The 19,167-nt window shown below is 41.0% G+C and overlaps 1 protein-coding gene across 4 annotated transcripts in view; it reads left to right on the top strand.

Annotated features, from left to right (window-relative positions):
• EML6 (EMAP like 6) overlaps nucleotides 1-19,167 on the top strand; it is a 282,419-nt gene that overhangs the window by 234,194 nt on the left and 29,058 nt on the right. For all 4 annotated transcript variants that reach the window (XR_015249223.1, XM_086701101.1, XM_025931862.2 and 1 more), the window contains exons 27-28: nucleotides 1,879-2,080; nucleotides 2,188-2,314. Coding sequence is in view for 3 of the 4 variants with exons in the window: in XM_086701101.1 (XP_086557227.1) it covers nucleotides 1,879-2,080; nucleotides 2,188-2,314 (329 nt within the window). In the remaining variant the exon portion in view is untranslated. The remainder of the gene's footprint in view (nucleotides 1-1,878; nucleotides 2,081-2,187; nucleotides 2,315-19,167) is intronic.

Below are 19,167 nucleotides of genomic sequence, written 5' to 3'. Positions count from 1 at the left end.
TCAGAATTTTTTCCTCTTTCTCCTCTGTTCCTTTCTTTTCCTTCACAACCTGATTATGATCAACTTAGGATAATTTTTCTCTGAACTTTTGTTTTTGGATTTCTTCTTCCACCCTGTCTAGAAATCCTGTAATGCTTTAAAAAGGTCAGGGCATGGAGAGGCATTTTTCAGGCTCTTTAACTTTTTCCTCCTCAAGAAACCGGCTTGTGTTTGTAGTAGATATAATGGGTAGGTTCCTGCTTCCAGCTGGAAGACCAGCAGGACACATGGCTGCAGCCACTATGACTGTCCTCTTTGTTTCCATGCCTTCTGGATCTCATATAGTCACATAGTGGTTTCCCTTGGAAATCCTTATTTTGCTCTGCCTATTTTCTAGCAAACTAGTGGCTCTGGAGGGCTTCCTGAAAATATGGCCTGCCTATTTGCTTCCCTAACCTTTCTACACTCACTACTCTGCGACAGAGTGGGCATTTCCACTTTGCTGTCAGGTAGATGTCTGCTAAATACAGAGAGATCTTGAGTAAGAGAATTTCAAAGCCATGCACTCTGCTGCACCTGTCTCCTGCCATGTATCTGTGCTGGTTTCGGGTTCCCTAGCATGCCAGTCCAAAACCCTCTGGAAGTCTCTTCCGTTATTGAGTCAAGTTTTCAGCGGGGACACTGATGGCCCTCTCACAACCTCAGAAAGAACATGTGGCTACCCACATTGCTTAAGGTATTCTCCAAGAGTCGCTGAGAGGATGGAAAAAAAAAAAACTCCCTCTTTAAATGGCTCTCGCTGGAGCTGTTTTTGCCAGGCTATGGCTCATGAGCCAGAAATGGAAGCTGGTTTCTGGTGGCAGCTTCGGCTTCCCACCACTTGTCAGGATTGCACAGTGTGAGCAGCCAACTGCTATTCCACCTCATCCTTCCCCACCTGGAATGAATGTTGTATGGCCCTGTGTGCAGTGCTGAAGAGCTTTCCATAATTACTAATAAACCGGACCTTTTATTTGGTTTGTTGAAAAGAAGCTTACTAGGGCACCTGGATGGCTCAGTCAGTTAAGCGTCTGACATCAGCTCAGGTCATGATCTCTTGGTCTGTGAGTTCAAGCCCCACATCAGGCTCTGTGCTGACAGCTCAGCCTAGAGCCTGCTTGGATTCTGTGTCTCCTTCCTTCTCTCTCTGCCTCTCCCTTGCTTGCGTATCCGCTTGCTCTCTCTCTTTCTCCCTCTCTCAAAAATAAACATCAAAACATTTTTAAAAAGAAAAGTAACTCACTTTGTTTTAAAACCAATTATTTGTGTTTCCAGTGTCCAAATTTGTTTCAAACATCTGTGGCAGCAACTGTTGTGTTTGTTTGAAATCTTACTTGAGGCCCCAGAATTAGAAGAAGTCCCTTGCTCTTCTTTCTTAGCCTGGGCTGTGGTACAACTGTGGGGCTGTGGGGATTACTGGGAAGACACTTGTGATGTCAAATGTCAGCCAGACTCACCATCAGGAGTTTACACAGGAGACCTATGGAGAATGTACGTTTCATATTTGAGAGAAACAGAATCAAGCTGCTTCTATTTCGTTAGGTTCCCAGAAATAGGTTCTGCAATCTAACATTTCATTTGTTTCCTCACAAACCACCTACTGAGGACCCATGATAAGCCAGGTAATGTTTTATAAAAAAAAAAAAAAAAAAAAAAAAAAAAGAGAGAGAGAGAGAGAGAGACCTAGTTCCTGCCCTCATGGAGCTTACCCTCTAAAGAACAGGAGGAAAATTGCTGCTTGGATGAACTGCTTAGTTGGTATCCACTAGAAGCCGCTCTGGAAAATAATATGGATGAAATAGTCTGGAGACAGGAGTCATGAGACTGGTTGGGGTAGTCACCAGTTCCTGGGCTTTACAGGGCCAGCATGCAAGGTTCAAGAAGTATGTGGGGCACAGCGCACACGTCACCAATGTGAGGTGGCTGCACAACGACTCTGTGCTGCTCACAGTTGGTGGAGCCGACACAGCCTTGATGATCTGGACGAGGGAGTTTGTGGGGACCCAGGAGAGCAAGCTGGTGGACAGCGAGGAGTCGGACACCGATGCTGAAGAGGACGGAGGTGAGTGAGCCCCATGTGCCAGCTGCCCCTTCCACACATCCCACCCCACCCCCCAACCCCGTGCCACTGCCGACCAACCCCATGCCCATCTCTTTCCGTTGTTTGAGGCTATGACAGTGACGTTGCCAGAGAGAAGGCCATTGATTACACCACCAAGATCTATGCTGTGAGCATCAGGGAGATGGAAGGAACCAAACCTCACCAGCAGCTGAAAGAAGTTTCAGTGGAAGAAAGGTATGGTGTCACCAGGTTTGCATTTATTATACCTGATTTCAACAAGAGTTCATTTTCTTTGCCCTCAGAGTTGTTACTTAAGCTAGTCTTTTGTGTCTATGCGCAGAGTGTTAACCTGCATACAGAGTTAAGCCACTGAAAATCATCCGTGGCCCTCGATATGTGGCAAAGGGTGGGTTACACTTTGCAGAAGTTGGTTGTGGAATATGACTTGAATAGACATGAGGTTTGATTGGACCAGGCTTATCCTTGCCCAGAGAGGATGTCAGGGTAGCCTATGCACTGTCTGAAATGTGATGGCCAACAGGAGACGTGCTGATCAGCGAGGGAGGGTGGGCTTCTAAGGTCCAGAAGGAATGTCTGTGGGTCCTGAGAAATAACCCTCTGTTCGAACCAGTCTGTGCGTTACACGGGGTCACTTGGTGGTACCATCTCATACTGTGTTTTCACCTGCCCCAATTTGTTCAGGTGGGTTTGGTGACTCCAGACCTAACCAATTTGATTTGGCTGCCTTGGGATTCTTATACAGAAAGAAGGTTTCAGATGTTATTTTAGGCCTTTTTGATATGTTATTGTAAGTATCAATAAGAGAAATAGCCAAATATTTAGGCTTTTTTTGGAAAAAAAGCTCATCTTTTCTACAGTTATTTAATTTACCATATTCATACTAGAAAGGATAAATACTCAGTAAAAACTCTCACATCTGAAGAGAATTTCATGGATCCCAAAGATGTTTTGCCATGGATTGGTTGTTCACAGGTACCCTGGATCCACTATAAGAAATGAGATTCAGGTTGTTTTTTGTTGTTGTTTTGTTTTGTTGTGTTTTTTTTGTTTTGTTTTGTTTTTTTGCATTCAGCATGGCTTTCTTCCTAATAGTAATTATTTCAAAAATTTATCACTTTTTACTAGTATGTAGGAATATAAATATAAAGAAGTAAAATATTTCTTCCTCTTGGCTCAGTTCAGTGCCACATGTTAAAATAAGCTTGATAGGGGCACCTGGGTGGCTTAGTCAGTTATGCATCTGACTTTGGCTCAGGTCAGGATCTCGTGGTTGAGTTCCGTCTTCGCATCGGGCTCTGTGCTGACTGCTCAGAGCCTGGAGCCTGCTTCAGATTCTGTGTCTCCCTCTCTCTCTCTCTGCCCCTTCCCCACTCATCTCTCTCTCTCTCGCTCGCTCGCTCGCTTTCAAAAGTACATAAGTAAACAATAAATCAGCTAGATAAAAAGTGGGTGTGCTACAGGCAAAAAGAGGGACTCTGATGCAAAATTCCCTAACTCATCCCTAGCATCTTTGTTAGATGTCACTATGAAGGTTCAGAATTCTCTTTTGATGAAAAAAAATTACTGAAATTTTTTTTTTTGCAGTAGTCTATAAATTACAGTTTATCTTGCTTGCAACATAGTTTTTTAGTGGTCACAAAGATGAAATAATTTTAAAGGACCTAATTTTAAGAGTAAAGAAAAAAAAACCATATGCGTGCTAGTGCCTAAATAAGCCTCCCCCTTAAATAATGAACTCTTAAAAACATTTGCCCTAAATTAAACATTCTTTTCAAAAAAAATTACCCAGTGTCTCCAATGTCACATAACATTATGAAATGAGTTGACTTGGCTATTATTCCAAGGTTGTTTCTGGCTGATTTGTACAAGCCAGTGCTTTGTCATGCTGAGACTTAGGCCAGCCACTAAGATTTAGAAATCTAAGCAAAGTCCCTGGCTGCCAGAGGGCATTGATGGGGAGTGACAGCTAATGGGTACCAAGTTTCTTTTTGGGGTGATGGAAATATTCTAAAATTATAGTCATGATTGTACAACCTTTTACATACTAAAAAAAATCAAAACTGAATTATATACTTATAGTGGGTGGTTTTCATGGCATGTAAATTATATCTCAATAAAAGTTGTTTAAAATGCAAATAAATCTATCTATCTATCTATCTATCTAAGCAAATTCACAATTCCAAACACTGCAGCTGGTTTCTGACCTAAACTGAGGGTCATCTTAACCTTTCTGTGTTGTGATGTCTCTTTGGGTAGGTCTGTAAAGACCTCAAACCTGTTCAGCTTAGGAAAAGTTATGAGAGGTGAAGGTACAGAGGACCCTAAGAATTTTCAGTCTTAAACTCCAGAATTCTGAAGCGACCTCATCACATCAGTTGGGGAACTTGCTGTACATACATTAGCATCCACAGGATTGACTTTCTTATATATACAAAAGAAAACTAAATGCTGCATGGTATTAAGAGATACAAGGGTAGGCCTTTCAGTACTCTGTTGGCATTTTAAAAAATAATTCACAACAGGGTGTAGTGAAGAAAACATGTAGCGAACAAAACATTTTTTGAGATAAATATAGGGTCTGGAGGAATAATCAAGCCTTCTTTACAGAAAGCAACATCCTTGATAACTTAAAGGCCGTGATAGCTTCAGTTCCTAGAGTGGGCTGTAACCAGAGAGCAGGGTGCCAGCTGCACAGCATGCTGGGAGCAAAGCTCGACCACAGCAGGAAGGGGTGAGCGGGGAAGGAGCAGCAATTGGTGTCTGAATCCACAGCCTCCATGGAGACAAATCCTAATCAGAACCAAGAATCGTCAGTCTCCACCAGTCCTCCTCAGTAATTTTAGGGGAACTTGAACCTCAGAGATAGGATGGTAGACAGCATCTGAACTGCAGAAGAGCGAAGGGGGTACAGACAAGGTGGGTGTTCAGAGACTTTGTGAGAAAGCAGGATGAGAGAAGGAAGGTGGGGTAGGAAGGGCTCTTGGCAATAAGCTGGGAAGACACCTCACCTGAGTCCTCACCTGGGAAAAGAAATGGGCTCTGTGGATTCCAGCATCCCAGGCCGAAGAGAGAGGCAGGGACAGAAATGCTGGGGTCCTTCAGACCACAGGAGTATGGGGTCAGGCAGCACCTAGCTTTTCCCTGACAGTATTCAGGACTGTCAACCCTGACACTCTAACCTTTGACTACTTGACGCCCTCCTGCGTGGAGAGACAGAGGCTTTTCTTGACCTGTCCTTCATTGTTCCCTCCTGTGTGTACCTGACGATACCTACGTATACCTGTGTGCCTTTTCTAAACACCTGGGCCAAGACGAGTCCCAGTAAGACTAACAGGAGACAAACACTTGAGGATTGCAAGAGAAGTGAGCTTGGAACAACCACTCAATGCACGGACTTACTTTGCCTCTTACCAGTGTTCCAGAAAGTTCTACTCCCGGTTTAAATCCTTTTCCTCTTTAGAACCATGCGATGAGCACAGGATCCATCACATTGAAAATAGTGCCTTGCAGACAGCTGTACATTATGCATCAGTTATTTTTTAAGCAAATGCGTTTCTAATTCCTAACATTTCAGATAGTCCTAAATTGTTTCTAATTAGACTCAGTTATTTGGTTTTAAAATAGCTGTGAGGCTTTGGATTGTGCTTCTTTATACAATGTCTACACACACGAGTTGTTATTTTTCAGAAGTCGTAAGATCTTTAGTTCAATTCTTCTGAGAAGTGGGAAAGTGGAGAGAAGTGCGTAATTGCTCTCAAAAGAATACTGAGTTTTGCCTACCAAGTATGTAATCCCTTGTGGGTGTGTACCCTGGTCACCCACTTCAACTTTGCTCTAGCACCCTTGCCTCTTTCCCCTAGCCACACTTGGCTAGCCAGTGCCCAACTTGGCTGAACCCTTGGGTAATCCTGCTGGTCAGCTGCCCATGTGTGGCATGTGGCTGAGGAAAGCCGTGGAATCTTTTCCAGTGCGGGGAACCAATGCTTTAGGCCTTATCTGGACACTCAGGCCTGCCCCATAGTGCTTTCCTTCTTCCCCTGCTGTTTCCAATTCTGGTCTAGAGCAACCTTTCCAAACCTCTCATGTCTCTCAAGTTCCCACCTCTACCCTGACACAGCTTTCAACTTTTGACCTCATTCCTACTTGGCCATGTTTTCTCAATATTACAGCTGTCGCGTCCATCCGCAAACTTAAATTATTACTTAATAAGTACTTGAAATGCCAGTTCTTTTTCAGAAAAGGAAAAACAGGAGGGGGGAAACGTAGTTTTTTAGAGCAATTTAGCATATAAAATGCCTACCACTGTCACAGCACAAGGGATAGTACCCAAACACTGGGTTCTTACTTCAGTAAAAAAGACTTCTTCTGAACTCATCAGGTGACACATCCCTGAAATTTCCTCAGCATCAGTACTAGAGTTGCCTATAAAATTAAGAAGTTTCTTTCACCACTTTACCAAGGACACACCAAGTTTATATGTCATTTTTTTTTTTAATTTATAAGGTAGGACTTTTAGTTTCAGGGAGCTCCCAACACAAACTGGCCTCAGCAAAAGGAACCTATTGGCTGAGACACCTGAAATCCATGGATAGAGTAACTTTAGGTGTCACTTGATATAGAAACTCATCTTGCTATTCTCTCTGTTCTCTCTCCATATTTCAGTTCTGCTTCCTCTAGGTTTTTGCAATTCAGGCAGCAAAACGACTGCAGTGCCTGGACCTTACAAGTGTCTGTGGCTCAAAAGAACTGCATCTGATAAGTCCTCACAAATGTTTTATGATGTGCTACTGGCTCTGGTGGGTCACGTGACCACCCTTGAAGCAGTCACCGGTGACCTATAAAATATGAGCCTTTTATTGACTGTTCGTAATTAGTCACATGCCACCTGTAGACTAGCGGTGTAATCACCTCCACCAGAAGTAAAAGTCCAAGGTGGCTAACAAAATTTGATTTCTGGATAGACCCAAAAGAACGCACGTCTACTCCGCTCCACCCTTTTTTTTTCATATGCACACTCTTGAAATGCTCTAATTTAGGGGTGCCTGAGTGGTTCAGTCCGTTAAGAGTTTGGATTCTTGATTTCAGCTCAGGTCATAATCTCACAGTTTGTAGGATCAAGCCCCTCACAGGGCTCTGTGTTAACAGTGCAGAGCCTGCTTGAGATTCTCTCTCTCTCCCTCTTTCTCTGCCTGTCTCCTGGAGTACGTGTACTCTATCAAAACAAATAAAAATAAACTTTAAAAAAAGTTCCAGTTTAAACTATCTACATGAATGATTGAAAATGCAGTTAGCCCCTCCACAAAGAGTCTTGGTCAGTTACTGTATCCAGCCTCACGTCCAGAATCTTAGGGAGTTGTGAAGTCTTCTCATCCAGGTTGGGATAAAGCTCTTCATAGTCCTGTGACTAATGATAGTGTTGACCACCATCACATACCAAATAGACGGTGGTGAAGAGAGGACAGAATGAGGATAGTTTGTTGGTTTGTTTAATTGCCATTTGGAAAGAGAGAGAGTGAGACACAATATGTAGTAGTCACTGGTCCATGTCCATATAATCCTTTGCTGGCTGAGATGGTCACAGACTCCTGCCCTTGCCATGCGCGTGTTCTTGCACAGCTCGACAGCAATACAAATGTTGGAAGATGTCAGCAATCGGAGGATGTAAAGCTTGTGTTGGTGATGACAAAAGATACACCAAGTGAAAACATAAAGTAGGAAGTGACACAATGTCCTCTAAGAGAACCAGCTTCCCCAAGCCTCTCAAATACCTCCTGGAATGTAAATGATGCCCCTGTGGGGTAAGAATTCTCCCAGGCCAGAAACTCCTTAGTCATTCCCATGGGAGAATTGAATCCTCCCACCCTCCCCTGAATTCCCTCCCTACCCACCCCGACTCTTGCAAAAACTCTTTCTCTGTGCTTGGCACTCCCCAGATGACTATGACCGGTGCACACAGTCAGACAGGGAGGGGATGGCCAGTTTTTAGAGACATCTCCCAGATGGCCCAAGCTTCAGGTCCATCTAATTCCATTTTTACCATTTACCTTCTGGCCTAAGATTTGGCATTTCATAGCACACCTTAGCAAGAAAAATACTTTTGACATCTCAGACTGGTAACTACTTGAGTTCTTAAAGTATCAAGTAGTTAAACTTCATAATTAATTATCATATCAATTAAAGAAAATAACTGTTTTCTTTTTAAAAATCAATTATTTTTCATTCTTTCCTCATTTTTTTGATGATAAACTGAGCACCAGCTAATTGTTCACTGTTGGTATGTATTCCCTTTTAAAAGCATACTTATTATTTGTATAACCTTGAAGTAATAGTATAACCTTTTTAGGTTCAACTGATTCTGATGGTCTGTTATTGTTGTCATTGTTTAATGTTTAAATTGTGACTGTGTGGTCTTTAGCAGACCTTTCTTTGGGTTGGTGTATGTGGCCTTTCCACAAACACTATCATGTACTTCTGAAATCGTCCTTGTTTTTTGACAAGAGGTCCCATGATTATCGTTGATTTTCCTGTCCCAGCAGGGAATCTGGTTTCTGTGAGGGCACATTAGTTCCCCATAACTACTGGAAGTTGCTTAAATTATTGCAGACCTAAAACAGAAAAAGAAAACACTTTTTTAAAGGTCATCAGGTATACTGATATTTTATTTTATTTTATTTTATTTTATTCTATTCTATTCTATTCTATTCTATTCTATTCTATTTTATTTTATTTATGTTATTTAAAAATTTTTTTAATGTTGGGGCACCCAGGTGGCTCAGTCGGTTAAGCTTCTGACTTCAACCTGGTTCATGATCTTGCAGTTTGTGGGTTCGAGCCCTGTGTTGGGCTCTGTGCTGACAGCTCAGAAACTGGAGCCTGCTTCTTTTTCTGTGTCTCCTTCTCTCTCTGTCCCTCCCCCATTTGCCCTCTGTCTCTCTCAAAAATAAAAATAAACATTAAAAAAAATTTTAACAAATTTTTTAATGTTTATTTTTATTTTTGAGAGAGAGAGAGAGACTCTCTTTTTGCCTTGTTTTAATAGGAGCTTTGTCATGCTATCTTTTCCTCATATACTGTATTTCTAAAGATTATATTGGATAGCATGTTGTCTAAAAGATGAGAAAGCTTCTTTACCTTTTCTGGTTTTGATTCTTGGTTCTAGCTCTCTAGCTTCAAAGAATGTAAAAATGCAGGGCAGCTAGTATCTTAGAATTTCTTAGAGTTAGTGGACAGTGAGAGGTATAACCTAAGTCTTTTAGGTTTGACCCAAGCCCTCTGTTGGTTGTGGCCCCAGCAGGAGATAAACCACTCTGAAAAGAAAGTAATGTGGGGAGAGTTTAATGAAAGGACTAGTAACAAAGGTGTGGGCAGGATTAAGAGACAATAGGGATGGGGTAGCACCTCAGAAATAGCAATGGCTGGAAGCCATCACCACCCTTGGGTCTGAAGGGGCCAGGGGGGAAGCTGTTGCCAAATGTGGGGAACATTAGCTGTAGGAGCAGACTACTTACAGGAGCTGAGATCTGAAGGGGAAGGTTGAAGGTAAGGGCAAAAGAGTCTATTGATGTCGTCCCTGAAGGCCAGCTGTGGAGGGCACAGCGCAGGAGGAGAGAAGGGTGGAGAGTAGACATGGAGGGGTGCATGGAAAATATCCAGCTCATGCTCCTTACTTTTTTTTTTTAAATGGAAACTGATATTATTATCACAGAAAAGAACCTCTTGCCATTTTAACATTGAACAGTAATTCCTATCATTTATAAATGCCTTTGAATATATACTATCAATTAAAGATAGGACTAGATATAACCAAATCGATATCAAGAATCATTAGAGACATTTAAAACTCTACCCAATTTAAATGGATCAGTTTTGATGACCCATAGTTTTACACCACTGTCTAGGGGTGCCAGAAGAATTAACTTATAGAAAACATGAAGTACACTGAGAATGGTAACTTTTTTAAACTGGTATTTTATATTAACATTACATTTTTGTATTCTCACATATCTTCAAAAATAATGTGTAAACATCTTTGGCCTATGTCCAGAGGTCTTTATTTTCACATTAAGGGAAAAAGCAAATTAGAAACTTACAACTGTGCACATGTCTAGTGCAAATACCCATTTTTTGTAAGGGTCAAATTATCGTACAACCCAATTTTGGATGTGTGATCACCACGGCGGTGGATCACAAAAGCATCTTTTTCATGACGTATAGATAGGATCTAATAATGTCTCCATGTGACATGTGGTCTGTTAGTAAAATCCGGATGAAGTGACCAGCCACTGGTCTTCCAAGTTTCACCTGGTTGGGCCATGGTTCATAATTTATTTTTAATTTTTTTTCAACGTTTATTTATTTTTGGGACAGAGAGAGACAGAGCATCAACGGGGGAGGGGCAGAGAGAGAGGGAGGCACAGAATCGGAAACAGGCTCCAGGCTCTGAGCCATCAGCCCAGAGCCTGACGCGGGGCTCGAACTCACAGACCGCGAGATCGTGACCTGGCTGAAGTCGGACGCTTAACCGACTGCGCCACCCAGGCGCCCCCATAATTTATTTTTAAATATGTACTGTTTGATACACTTAGCGCATCTCCTCCTCCCCCAACTGCTTAGATTAACCATCTGAATAGGGAACAGAAATAATGGAGATTTTTATTTGATATATTTAGCTATAACATGCATTCAGACAAAAACCTAACTCTGTGATGAAAGAGACAAAATAAACACCAATTGAACTATTTTAATGGAAACTGGCATATAAATATTCACCAACTTATGTTTTTCTAAGTGGATGTGATCATTAGCTCAGGGGTTGCTTTCTCACTGCACCTCAGTCAGCAGTCTGTATGTTTTCAAGGTTCTCCAGTAATAAGTGCTGAGGCTTGCAGCTTTTGGCTGCTTGTCCAGGGGTAAAGAGAAGAATGTGGGATTAACCCTTCCAGGTTCTATCTTTATAACATTATGTTTTCCACCTTTTCCTTAAAGAAGGAGAGGTTCGAAACCTTCCCCCTGACCTCTCACCTCAGAAGCTGCATAAGTTATGGCCACAAATCTGAATCCCAAACCGACCTAAACCATGTTTTCCCTTCCACAGCAGAGCCCTAGGCTTGCTCTCCCCTTTCCTGCCTGTCTCATACTGGGAAAATCATCTCTCCCTTTAAAAAAATGTCCAGGGACGCCTGGGTGCCTCAGTCAGTTAAGCGTCCAACTCTTGATTACAGCTCGGGTCATGATTTCACAGTTTGCAAGATCAAGCACCGTATTGGGCTCTGCAGTGACTGCTAAATAAATAAGCAAATAAGTAAATAAATAAATAGATGTCTGAGGTAGAAAAGTTCACTTTTAATACTGATATTATATTGTCTTAGCACCAGTTTAGTGTAGCTTACTTAGGAATTATGGATAACTAGAAATTGGGACATTTCTAGTTGTGGTCATCATTTTATTAAACGTATTTAGTCTAGATGTTGAGCTGTTTTACCTGGGACTAGGTAACAAGCACACAATCATGTTGTAAAAAGAAGTTTCAAGAAACAGTGCTTTCATACTTATATCAAGCAAGCTTTGTGTCTTAATTAAATACTATTTGTTTTCCAGAGAAGGGGTATGGAATATAATTTAAAAACTGTTTTTAAAGTTGAATATCACCTTTAGTGGGATGTTTCTAAATAATATCAAATTACAAGGTCCAGCTGCTGTCAAGGGAAATATTTAGTACACACATATATACATATATATTTTTTCATTTCCCTGTCATCCAGTATTGGGTAAATATCAACATACCTCTTTTTTGTTTTGTTTTTTTCCTCCAGTTTTATTAAGAAATAATTGACATTACTGTATAAATTTAAGACCTGCAGCACAATGGCCGATTTACATATATTTTGAAATGATTACCACAGTAGGTTCAGCTAGCCTCCATCCTCTCATAGAAATACAGCAAAAATGAAAGAAAGAAGAAAAGGGAGGAGAAAAACCTACTCCTTGTGATGAGAACTCTTAGGATTTCTTCTCTTTCCCATTTTCATACAGAGGTATTCACTATATAGTTCCACATGCTCCACGTGATATCCCTAGGACTTACTTATAACTGCAAGTTTATACTTTTGATCACCTTCTTCCAGGTTCCCTTCATCTCCCCCTCTACCTTTAGTAACCAAAAGTTTGTCTCTTTTTCTGTGGGTTTGGTTTGTTTTAGATTCCATGTAAAAGTGACAGCACCTAGCAAATGCCAGGATTCCCTCGGTTTTTAATGGCTGAATAATATTGTGTGGTTATACCACATTTTCTTTATCTTTATCCCTTGAGGGACACTTAGGTTGTTTCTGTGTCTTGGCTATTGTAGATAATGCTGCTGCGTATGTGGGGGTGCACATATCTTTTTGAGTTAGGGGTTGTGGCTCCTTTGGATATAATTCCCAGATATAGAACTGCTCAATCATATTGTAGTTCTATTTTTAATTTTTTTTGAGGAACCTCCCTACTGTTTTCCATAGGGCTGCACCAGTTTGCATTCCCCACAACAGTGCACGAGGATTCTCCTTGCTCCCCTTCCATGCCAGTATTTATCTCTTGTCTTCCTGATGATGGCCTAACAGGTGTGAGATGACATCTCATGGCAGTTTTAATTTGCATTTCCCTCATGCTAGTGATGTCCACCATCTTTTCACATACCTGTTGACCTTTCATATATCTTTTCTGGAGATATGTCTCTTTAGGTCTTTAGCCCATTTTTTTTTAAGGTTTTTGTTTTTTGCCACTGGGCTGTATGAGTTTTTTAAAATATATTTTGTATATTAACCCCTTATCAGATACATGGTTTGCAATTATTTTTTCCCATTCCGTAGGTTGTCTTTTCATTTTTTGATGGTTTGTTTTGCTGTGCATTAGCTTTTCAATTTGATGTAGTCCCACTTGTTTATTTTTTAGTTTGTTGTGCTTGTGTTCTATCCAAAAACTCATCACCAAGACCCATGTCAAGGAACATTGTTGTTCTGTTTTCTTCTAGGAGTTTCAAGGTGTCATATCTCCCTTTTCAGTCTTCAATACATTTGAGTTAATTTTAGAGAGTGGTATAAGATATGGGTCCAGTTTCATTCTTTTACATATGAATATCCAATGATCCCAGAACTATTTATTGAAGAGACTGTCTTTTCTTCATTGAATATTCTTAGCTCCTTTGTCAAATGTTAGGTTGACTACGTATGGTTGGGTTTATTTCTGGGCTCTTGATTCAGTTCCATTGGTCTGTTTATCTTTTTAAACTGGTACCATTCTGCTTTAATGACTGTAGCTTTACAGGATAGCCTGAAATAAGGAAGTGTGATGCCTCCTGCTTTGTTCTTTTTTTTCTCAGGATTTCTTTGGCTACTAGGGCTCTTTTGTGGTTCCATATAAATTTTAGGAGGGTTTTTTTCTACCTCTGACCATTGGAAAAATGCCATTGGAATCTTAAATAGGGATTGTTGCATTGAATCTATAGATGGATTTTGATGGTATTGACGTTTTAACAATATACTTCCAATCTGTGAACATGGGATACCTTCCCATTTATGTGTATCTTCTTCAACTTCTTTCATCAAGGTCCTAGACTTTACAACATAGAGATTTTCGCCTTGTTAGTTAAATTAATTCCTGAAGTATTTCATTGTTTTGATGCTAGTGTAAATGGGATCAATTTAGCACGCAGGTTTGGGGCGCCTGGGTGGCTCAGTCGGTTGGGCGGCCGACTTCGGCTCAGGTCATGATCTCGCGGTCTGTGAGTTCGAGCCCCACGTCGGGCTCTGTGCTGACAGCTCAGAGCCTGGAGCCTGTTTCGGATTCTGTGTCTCCCTCTCTCTGACCCTCCCCCATTCATGCTCTGTCTCTCTCTCTATCTCAAAAATAAATAAACGTTAAAAAAAAATTAATTTCTTTATGTCTTTTTCAGAAAATTTGTTGTTATCACATAGAAATGCCACTGATATTTTGTATGTTAATTTTGTATCCTGCAACTTTAGTGAATTCATTGATTGGCTCTAACAGGTTTTTGGTGGAGTCTTTAGTATTTTCTATATATAAAATCACGTCATCTGCAAATAAAAACAATTTTACTTCTTCCTTTCCAATTCTCATACATACATACATACATACATACATTTATTTATTTAGCTAATTGTTTGTGGCTAGGACTCTCAGCACTGTGTTGAACAGCAGTGGTGAAAATGGGCATCCTTGTCTTCATCCTGAACTCAGAGGAAAAGCTTTCAACATTTCACCATTGAATATAATGTTAGCTGTGAGCTTGTTCTGTATGACCTTTATCATGTTCAGATTTGTTCCTTCTGTGCCTAGTTTGTTAAGAGTTATTATCATGATTGGATATTGAATTTTGTCAAATGCCTTTTCTGCATCTATTGAGATGATCATATGATTCTCTTCTTTCATCCTGTTGTGATATATCACACTGACGATTTGCATATTTTGAACCATCCTTGCATCCCCATAATAAATCTCACTTGCTCATGGTGAATGATCTTTTCAGTGTGCTGCTAAATTCAGTTTGCTGGTATTTTATTGATAATTTTGGCATCTGTATTCATCAGAGATAATGACCTGTTATTTTTCTTTTCTAGTGGTGTCCTTTTCTGGTTTTGGTATCCAGATAATACTGGCCTTGTAAAAAGAGTTTGGGAATGGTCCTTCCTCTTTGGTTTTTTTGGAAGAGTTAGAGAATTTGTGTTAATTCTTCTTTAAATGCTCGGTAGATTTCACTAGTAAAGCCACCTCATTCTGGGCTTGCCTTCATTGGGATAATTCACATATTTTTCAGTAGAAATTTTCAGTTACAATTTTTAATTTGAAATTATTCTCCACTTTGGCCATTTTTAAAAGTAAATGTTGGGGCGCCTGGGTGGCTCAGTCGGTTGAGCGTCCGACTTCAGCTCAGGTCACAATCTCGCGATCTCGCGGTCCGTGAGTTCGAGCCCCGTGTCGGGCTCTGGGCTGATGGCTGAGAGCCTGGAGCCTGCTTCCAATTCTGTGTCTCCCTCTCTCTCTGCTCCTCCCCCGTTCATGCTCTGTCTCTGTCTCTGTCTCAAAAAAATAAATAAATGTTAAAAAAAAATTTTTTTAAGTAAATGTTAATTGGTAACAGTTTTTTATCAACTCTGTCATTACTTCCATTACCTCAAACATTTGAAACCTTTGGCATCTTTGAATTCCTCTTGTTTTTTGATTCTGGAGTCTCTAACTTTTACAGAAAGAGTTGGCTCAGTGAAAGTCAAAGCAACACTCCACTCCCTTGGGGTTTCCTTTTATATCTAAAATCTCAGTAGATGTCATGTTTATCTAGAAAGTGGCTGGCTACATTGTGACAAGGGCATGAGAGAGTCCTTGGCATTAATCCCACTTCTGACAGGAATCTGCTTGGTCATCACAATAGGACAGTCATGCCAATGATGGGAAGATGACAATACAAAAGTTAGAGATGTACAGTTTCTTTAATTTTGAAGTACTGGAAAGCTTTAGGCATGGTTACATAAGGCAGGAACTAACAGCATTTCCTAAGCCAGTGTTAAGGCTTCCCAAGTCCCCAGAGTGCCCCAGTGAGACAGACAGCCATGCTTATGAGGATTTTTTTCCAAGTAGAAGAGGCTTCCCTTAATGTTCTCCTGAGGTTTTATTTTATACCTCTTTATATTCTCTCTCCACCCTAAACACATACCCAAATGTTGAGGATAGTCTGAATCAATGCCTGCAAGCTCGGGAGGTATAACCACTATAAAACAATTCTCACACACTGCAACGTGTTTACATGAGATCAAGGAAACTGACTTTGGCTTTACCAGAATCTTGCCTCAGCATGCTCTGGTTTCAGGTTGTGTGAGGTTATCTCCAGCCCAGAGTGAGATAGGGTCCTTGGTCATCCTTCTGGTCTACGTGTTGTACTTGCCAAGATCTTTGTTTGTCCTTGTTCTTTTTTGCCAAGTCGAGATTGGCTTTGTGGGGGATGACCTTTTTGGGTTTCACTTTATTATTCTCCTCCTATTGGTTGGAGGCCTTAAGAGTTGGGAAACAAGCCTTTGTTGTTTGCCAGATTTGGGGCATAAAGCTCCTCTCCTGCAGCTAGGATGTCAACTCCGTGAAAGCAAAATTTCTGATACACTGCCTTTTCTCCAAATTTGATAACAGTGCTAGAGTTCAGTAAATGATTGTTGATTGAGTGAATAAACTCCTTAACAATTTAACAAGATTTAGGTTCATTTCTAGTCACTGATACCCACTGGTTAGGTATCAGAATCTGAGATTTTGTTGGCATCTTGCTTGTATACCCATAATCCAGCTTGGAAATTTCTGCCTCTGAGGCATTTGGCACCCCTGGCTATCCTTCCAGCTCTCAGGTTAGTCACCATCTGGCTCCTGCCTTTAGGCAATTCCAAACAACGGCGTAAAATGGAGAGGCCCTTACTCCTAGTACCTGCAGCTTTGAGGGTAACTGTCCCCTCTTTCTAGCAGGGAGTGTGTGACATAGGTGATTAGAAGAGATCCAGGGGACCAGGCACCTCCCGTCCTCATTCATATGTGCTGTGAGCTTCCTCCTTCCACGTGGGTGGATGAGTGGTGCCTCCAGTAGTCCCCCCCCACAGGGACTTGTCCCCAGGCACCAGGGGGCCCCTGCACTACTCACCCCCATTTGACTAACCTCAGCTGTCAGCATCTCAGTATCTTTCAGTCACCCCCACTTGTGGACCTATAGGCAAACCAGGATCCTGAAGGGCGATCCTCTCCTCCCCATCTCAGTACCCCCCCCCCCACTATGAAGAGATGGTTTGGGTACCCCCAAGCATGTATGAGGGGATGTTTGGTTCTCAGCGGAATCCCTCTCCCAGTCCTCCCTGATGCACAAAATAATGTCACCCTCCATCCATCTCAGCCACCCAGTATGAGGAGACGCTGGGATGGCATTGCCAGAATTATTCTTAGCAGAGAATTATAACGAAGGAATCTGTGAATGCTTCTACATTAATATTTTAGTTCCTCTGATACATTTTTAACTTTCAATCTTATGCCATATGTTCCTTAGGAAACCAAGAAGGTTTTACCAATCCACAATTAGAAGCAGATTCTGAGCCTTTTATAAATGTTGGTTTCCTCATCTCTGAACTGATGGATTCCACCACCAAATGACCTCAAGACTGCACTCCAGCACTCGGGGTTTACAGACCTTTTCCTAAATTGTGTTTAGGGCTGAACGGGGAAGGGCCTAAAATCTATCTTCTCCTACTTTATCATATCCCTTCTGAATCCACTTGTATAGATTTATGAACTTAAGCAAAAAGAAGATCCTATAAAGAAAACCATACATTACGGGTTTATAAAGAAACATAAAGGAAATTTTATTTTTGTTTCATTGTTTTAGCCCCAAATCCTTGGATTCTTAATATTTTGATCCTTGTATCAAGATATTTAAAGTTCTGCTGGATTGTAAACTATGTGTATGGGTGTCTTAGTTCCTTAAGGGTCAGCACTGTGCCTGTCATGGTTCTCACCACGTGCCTAACACAGTGCCTTGCTCATAGCACATAGTAAACAAATATTTTTTGAATGAGTAGATGAACGAATGAATTTACTTAGCCTGCTTCTCTTAATATATACATGAGTTAATCTGTTCTCAAAATGCTCTACAAATCCCTTTTTGGTCAACAACCACATTTACCTTCATTTGGTTAGCACCGAAGGGTGATCTCATCTTTGTGGGGAATGGTGTGACCCATGTAGAATCTGGCCATGAGACTGCTCTTGGTTAAATAATTTTATCTTCGTACCATCTGTCTGTTAGGAATTAAATGTCTGTTTGGTTTAAATCTAATAACCCAAGGCAAAAAGAACTGAAAAGTCTGTGTTATTGTAGCCATCCCACCTATTTTACATGCAAGGCCTTCTTTGTCAGCGGATTTACAGTGAAACAAAGTTCATGCTCACAAGTGACGAAGTGTAAAAATATTGCAAAGATTTGATAGAGTTCCCTGAATTGGAAGAAACCACCATCTCTAGGTAATCCCAATTTTTCTTCTAACCTTTTATGCTATATTTAGCGAGAAAAACCTGCCCCCAGTTTTTAAGAGATGCTGTATGTAATCAGTCACTGCCCATTTCACGTCTGCCTGAAGCATGATGAGCTTGACAAATCAGGACAGTTCTCCCCTCCATGGAGAAATACACGACTAAACAGCCTGGCACTTCCCTTACCTCGCTCCACTGGCTTCACAGAGGCCCTTTGTCATCATTGATCAGTGGCTGCTTTGTGAGCTCGGATTGTAAGGGCTGCTAAGAACTGACAATCTTGCTAACAGGTGCTTCTAAATTTACTCTAAAATTTACCATTTTGAGATCTGTCAAAACCACTACATCCTATCCTAAACTTGGTCTGATAAATGGGGAGGAACCTCTGATTCTACATTTCATTCCAATCTGTGATGATGGAGTGATCTTAACAAGCCCGAGTTCATACAGAGACCCGCCATTGCCTGTCTGTTGTGTGTAAACTAGGCTCAAACTTTCCTCCAGGACAGCAAGTGCAAGCATACAGGGCACACCATGACCTCGGCAAGGTGTGACCTCATTCACCCAGAGCTTTTCTCTCTAGGCAGAGTTTTTCTTTACTCTGCCCCTTAATTCTGTAGAGTTCTGCACTCACAGCTGCTCTGAGTAGGTAAAAGGTAGCAAGTTTCCTGTTCTCTAATAGGGCGGAAGGAAGTGAAGTTACAATATCTATTAAACCACCCACATGCTGAAATTAACCATTTCAAAGGCCTATTGTTTGGCTATGTAACTCTGCTGAAAGCCGAATAGTTGGTTTTTTAAAGGGAATTTAAAGCTACCTTCATAAATGACTTTCCTTATTCAAATCTCTTGATTTTACATATTGTTTGAAGCAAAATAATGACTTCCGTTTCACTGATAATTTTAGGAGTTAAACCTGCCATTCATGAATTAGTAGTTTGTTCACTTTTTATCATAAAAAGAAAATGTGCCAGGGCTTGAAAATGCAGAGGTAAAGTGACTTTTTTGAAAGATTAATAGAC

Source organism: Puma concolor, chromosome A3 (assembly GCF_028749965.1).
Source record: "Puma concolor isolate L17-30 chromosome A3, mPumCon1.1.hap2, whole genome shotgun sequence".
Classification (NCBI taxonomy): domain Eukaryota; kingdom Metazoa; phylum Chordata; class Mammalia; order Carnivora; family Felidae; genus Puma; species Puma concolor.
This window is presented reverse-complemented; position numbering and strand designations above follow the sequence as displayed.